At 43.2% G+C, this 5,839-nt stretch overlaps 2 protein-coding genes across 2 annotated transcripts in view; both read right to left on the reverse strand.

The window, feature by feature from the left end:
• The window catches only part of ZNF354A (zinc finger protein 354A), a 35,837-nt gene extending 34,805 nt beyond the window's left edge, over positions 1 to 1,032 (reverse strand). The window contains exon 1 of the mRNA XM_007463122.1: positions 873 to 1,032. The gene's annotated coding sequence lies outside the window, so the exon portion shown is untranslated. The remainder of the gene's footprint in view (positions 1 to 872) is intronic.
• LOC103068642 (olfactory receptor 1361-like) overlaps positions 504 to 5,839 on the reverse strand; it is a 40,835-nt gene continuing 35,499 nt past the window's right edge. The window contains 1 exon segment of the mRNA XM_082931286.1: positions 504 to 1,281. Coding sequence (XP_082787412.1) covers positions 504 to 1,281 — 778 coding nt within the window.

The following is a 5,839-nucleotide window of genomic DNA, read 5'->3' on the forward strand; positions in this document are numbered from 1 at the left end:
CCCTGGCTCAGAGGAAAAGGTCCTAGGACTCTATCAGCAGTAGCAGCAACTCCCTGAGCCTCACCGCGTGCCAGGCACTGCTTACCAATACATCATCGAGTCCCACAGCACAGTTGGCACTGTCAGCACCCCATTTTATAGATCAGGAAACTGAGGGCAGAGTGGGAGCAACTTGCCCCAGTCCACACAGCCAGGGAGGGTGGCACCAGGATTCCAAGCACCGCGGGCTCCAGAGCACCTGCTCTAACCTCCCTGCGTGCATGTGACAACTTTTCTCCACCTCAAGCCTTCCCACCCAATTCCTCCCCCTCCTGTCAAGTAAACAATTTCCAGATTTCTAGAGAAAGCTGCTTTGGAAAGGGAAAACATCAGCTCAGCTCTCCTATGGCGGGGAGGGGGCTGCTGTCTTGAGGAAAGGGCACAGAAAACCAAAGACCTGGGTCCAGTCCTGGCTCTGCCACTGGGGGAAGCCGGCGACTCACTTCTCGCGCAAAACAAGCCTGTCACTCGGAAGTGCAGGGGTGATGATAAGGGGCGGAAATAATTTTCTCACGTTCACTGCCGGCCCGAAACAAATTCAAATGCCGGCAGGCGCTGGGCAGGTAGCGCGCTGGGAACTGGTCGGGAAGAAGCAGGAGGGTGGCTGGGTCCAGCCAATGGGGACGAAGTGCCCGACCTGTCTCGTTCAGGAGCACTTCAGTGGGACGGCTGGGGGCGGCAGGCGGACAGAGCCAGGGATGCCCGGCTCTCGGCCCGCCAGCGCCCACAAAGGCCCGGCTCGCGTCTCTTGGGCCTGTGCCCCATGCCCCGGCGACGCATCCCCCCGAAGCCCGGTCCTCCCTCCCACATCCTGCCAACCCGCCGCCGCTCACCTCGCCCAGGCCTCGGGGGTTCCGCGGGCCGCAGGCTGGAAGCTCCGGAACTGCCACTGCCGGACAGCAGCTTCCGCTGGGGACTCCCCCCGGTGCCGCCTGGGCGGACCTCTGGCGGGTAATCAGCTTACGCCAGCGGCAAGCGCCCAACGCCCCACGTAGGTCCGGGAGGGGCGGGGCAGGGACAGTCGCGAGCCCCTCTGGGAAATGTAGTCCAAGCGAGAACAAAAGATTCTGGGAAATGTAGTTCTTCGAGCTTGTCTGCGAGGAGAGCCCGGCTGAGCCTGTCACTTGTCCAGACCCCGTTTTGGGTTCGTGGTCGAGCTCCCTGGACTGCTGGCTCCTGGGTTCCCGGTTCTTCCAGGAGGAAACAGAGGTTCCTACAGGGCAGTGACTTGTAGCTCTGCACCTGCGTAAATGATAGCAAGGCAAGTAGACAACCGCCAAGAACAAACCTATTTTCCCTTAAGTCTTTCAACAAGAGTGTATGGAGGACTTCCCTGGTGACGCAGTGGTTGAGAACCCGCCTGCCAATGCAGGGGACACGGGTTCGAGTCCTGGTCCCAGAAGATCCCACATGCCTTGGAGCAACTAAGCCTGTGTGCCAGAACTACTGAGCCTGTGCTCTAGAGCCGGCGAGCCACAGCTACTGAGCCCATGTGCCACAACTACTGAAGCCTGTGCTCCTAGAGCCCATGCTCGGCAAGAAAGAGAAGCCACCGCAATGAGAAGCCCACGCACCTCAACGAAGAGTAGCCCCTGCTCACACCACAACTAGAGAAAGCCTGTGAGCAGCAATGAAGACCCAACGCAGCCAAAAATAAAGAAATTTATATTAGAAAAAAAAATGTATGGATCACCTGCTATGTGCCAAGCCCCATTGTAAAGGATTTGAAATACCTCAGTGGGCAAAAGAGAGATCATTGCTCTGGAGAACTGTTTTGGGAGGTGAGGGTGGGAGAAGGAGGTAGAGAGCAGACAATAAGCCATGAATATAATTATATAACATTTTAGGAGATAAGTGTTATGGGAAAAAGTGAAAGGAGAGCAGTGTGGTGGGGATTTGGGGCTCATTTGGGAAAGTGAGTAGGGTGGCTCCTCACAGCCCTCACTGAGAGAGTGAGATTGGAGGGAAGAGTCAGAGGCAGTGCAGGAGAGGAGGGCCATTTCAGGCACTGAGAAGCCAACAATTTTTTTTTTTAATTTGTAAAGAAACACATGTCCCATTTAGAAGGTTTGATAAATAAAATAAAGAAAGATGCACTTGATGCCACCACACAAAAGTAAATGGTTAACATTTTGGTGAACATATTTTAGCAGCCCTTTGAACTCCATATTAATCTGATAGTCACACCAATCTGTTTTTAACAAAATGGAATATTGCAGATAGCAATTGTAACCTATGTTGGTTACAATTATGTGTGGGTTTTTTTCCCCACTTAAGAATATGCCTTGAATATTTGAACTTGCCAATAATATTATCCGTCAGTAGTGTTTTCAGTGACTTCAGTACATTCTATTGCATTAAAAAAATTTTTTTGTTAAACATATTTAAACTTATTTATTTAAATGTATTTACCTAATATTTTACCCCTACTGTTAGTTATATTTTTCCTAGTTTTTTTCTCCATTAATATCCTTGTAGCTATATCTTTGAAAATTATTTTCTTTCATTTATTTATGGCTGTGTTGGGTCTTTGTTTCTGTGCGAGGGCTTTCTCTAGTTGCAGCGAGCGGGGGCCACTCTTCATTGCGGTGCGCGGGCCTCTCACTATCTCGGCCTCTCTTTGTGGAGCACAGGCTCCAGACGCGCAGGCTCAGTAGTTGTGGCTCACGGTCCCAGTTGCTCCACGGCATGTAGGATCTTCCCAGACCAGGGCTCGAACCCGTGTTGCCTGCATCAGCAGGTGGGCTCTCAACCACTGCGCCACCAGGGAAGCCTGAAAATTATTTTCTTAGTTTAAATTCCCTGAAGTTGAATTGCTGGATCAAGGACTGGTAGATTTCTAAGTACATTGCCTAGTTGCCTTCCAGGAAGATTTTACAATTTATATTTCCATAAGCAGTTTCTGACACCCATGCCCACTCTGGGTTTTTTTCTTTTTAACGATTAAAAAAATGCTCTTTTTTATTTAATAGAGCAAAATTTTTATATTTAATTTGAAATTAAATATGATATTTATTATTCAGATATATTAATTGCCTGTATGGGTACTTTGGCCATTTCCTATTGAAATGTTAAAAATTTTGGTATCATTTTGAAATACTGTATATGCACAATTTTTTAAAGAGAAAAGTGCTTTGTTGTTTATCCTGTCTGTGAAAATAATGCATTCATTGTTAAAAAAATTTACACACAGTATATGGAATAAAGAAACATGTAATAAAGAAATAAATCCAACAGAAACATTGATTACATTTATATGCTATTCATACATGCTGTTGTATGTGCATACACACATTTGTGTGCATGAAACAAAAATAGAATCATATTTCTCATACTTTAAAAAATGTGAACTATACATACAGAAAGCCAATTAGAACATATAATCCAGTGTAACACATGATTATAAAGAGATCACCCCTGTAAACATCTACCCAACTTGAGAGGTAGCCCCCTACTAACACTCAGTACCTTCTTCCTAATCACTTACTATCATGACTTTTGAGATAGACCTTTTTTTGCTTTTCTTTATGGTTTTACTACCTACTCATACATCCTTACGTAATAGTTTTACTTGTTTTTAACTTTATAAAATAGTCATATAATCGTATTTTTTGTGTGCTTTGTTCTCCAAACATTTTGTCAGCTTTTTCCCCATTATTGCAGGTAGCTTTACCTATTATTATTGTCAATGGACATTTGTGTTGTTTCCAAGTTTTATCTTTTAGGAACCGTGATAAAACAAATTTAGTAATATGTTATTGGTAGAATCTATGTGATGGTATATGGGTGTTCACTGTAAAATTCTTTCAACTTTACTTTGTATTTGAAAATTTTCATAATAAAATGTTGAGGAAAACTCCGTACCTGGGGTTTGACCCAAAATGGAGTAGCCCCATTCCTCCCATGTCATCCCTTTTACAATTAAAAATCCATGGACATAACACAACAAACAAGAACAGGAAGACTCTGAAATGTGGAAGGAAGAAGGCAAACTGAGAACTTTAGAGCCAGGGAAGGACATGTGGTAAATTCCCTTGTTTTCCTTATCACTTCCTGTATCTCTCAGCTAGGATGTTGCAGAAGCTTCCAAGCCAGAATCAACAACAGACCCAGACAAGAAAAAAAAAAAAAACTAAGAAAAGCCTATTTCCCTTAGTTGAAACTGGGGAAAAAGGTGGCCTAACACAGAGAACTTTTTTGGTAACACCCACCTTACTGTAACCAAACACCAGTGGGAAACTGCCCCCCACCCATCTGAACTGTGGAAGCCAAAGGGAGCACAGCATGTTTTTCTCAAGTGGAAAGAAAGGGAACTGTCAACCATGAATTCTATATCTGGTGAAAATACAATTCAGGAGTAAAAGGAAATAAAGACATTCTCAGAGAAAGGATAACCAAGAATATTGATTGCTAGCAGAACTACCCTTAAAGAATAACTAAAGGAAGTATTCTAAACAAAGTAAATGATAACAGAAGAAGGCTTGGAACTGCAGAGAGAAAAAAAAAAAGAACATCAGAATGGTAAAAATAGGGATAACTAAAATAGACTCTCTTACCTATGAGTTTCTTAAAACATAAGTGATGGTTGAAGCAAAAATGATAGCATGATTGGTGCCAATGTATACAGAGGAAAGACTTAAGACAATTATATTTTGGAGACAGAGGGACCTCAGTGGAATTAAGTTTTCTGTACTTTGCTAAGTTATGTGTGTATACCTAGAGCAACCACTAAAAAATTATACAAAATGATATACTGAAGAAGACTATATAAATCAAGGTGGAACTCTAAAAAATGTTTAAGTAACCTACGAGAAGGCCAGAGAAGAGAAGCAGAACAAGAAACATGAAACATAAAACAAGGTTAAACAAAATCCTTTCTCTCTCATTAATCAAATGGCTCACTATAGACTATCTCAAGCTTTATTTGTTTGTTTTTCATTTTCAAGTAAGAGTAATAGTAGCTTTAAAAAACATGCTGCTGTAATAAACCAGTCACAGAAAGACAAATACTCTATTATTCTACTTATATGAGGTACTTCGAATAGTCAGAATCATGGAAACAGAAAGCAGAATGGTGGTTGCCTGGGGCTGGGGGGAGGTGCTGTGGGGAGTTATTGTTTAATTGGTACAGAGTTTTAGATTTACAAGATGAAGAGCTCTGGAGATGGTTGGTGGTGATGGTTGCACAACACTGTCGATATATTTAATACCACTGAACTGTACACTTGAAAATGGTTAAGATGGTAAATTTTATGTGTATTTTACCACAATAAAATTTCTTGGAAAAAAATGCTGCTATAAATATTCTGTACATGCTGATGTACCTCTTCACATGAGTTTTTCTAGAGTTTGCAGATACCTGTGGATAATTAAGACTTTCCCAGGAGTGCATAGTCACTGATAGTTGTAAGGGAATGAATGTCTAGGCCACAATTTCCATTTGTGTTCTCCTGAGCAAGGAAGGTTCTCTTCTCTTCTCATTCCCTTCAAATAACCCTCTTCCCACTCACCAGAGGACTCTTAAAATGGTGCAGTGCCCAATGGTGTCAAACTTTCTGGAGTACCACAGTCTAGGACTACTGAAACGAGTCTTTTCTAGGAAGACTTCTTTTCTGATTAAAGACCCCACACATGGGGCTTCCCTGTCTTTAGTCACATTTCTGTTAGAAATGGGACACATAGGCCCTTAGCAGGCTCTGAGACCAGATACTTCAACCATTTGAGAGTCGTGGTAGTTTAACTGTCCCTTCTCATCTAGTCAACAAACTGTCAAATAATGTACTGCTTTCGAGAAAGAGTG

The sequence above is a fragment of the Lipotes vexillifer genome, unplaced genomic scaffold (assembly GCF_000442215.2).
Source record: "Lipotes vexillifer unplaced genomic scaffold, Lipotes_vexillifer_v1.1 scaffold514, whole genome shotgun sequence".
Classification (NCBI taxonomy): domain Eukaryota; kingdom Metazoa; phylum Chordata; class Mammalia; order Artiodactyla; family Lipotidae; genus Lipotes; species Lipotes vexillifer.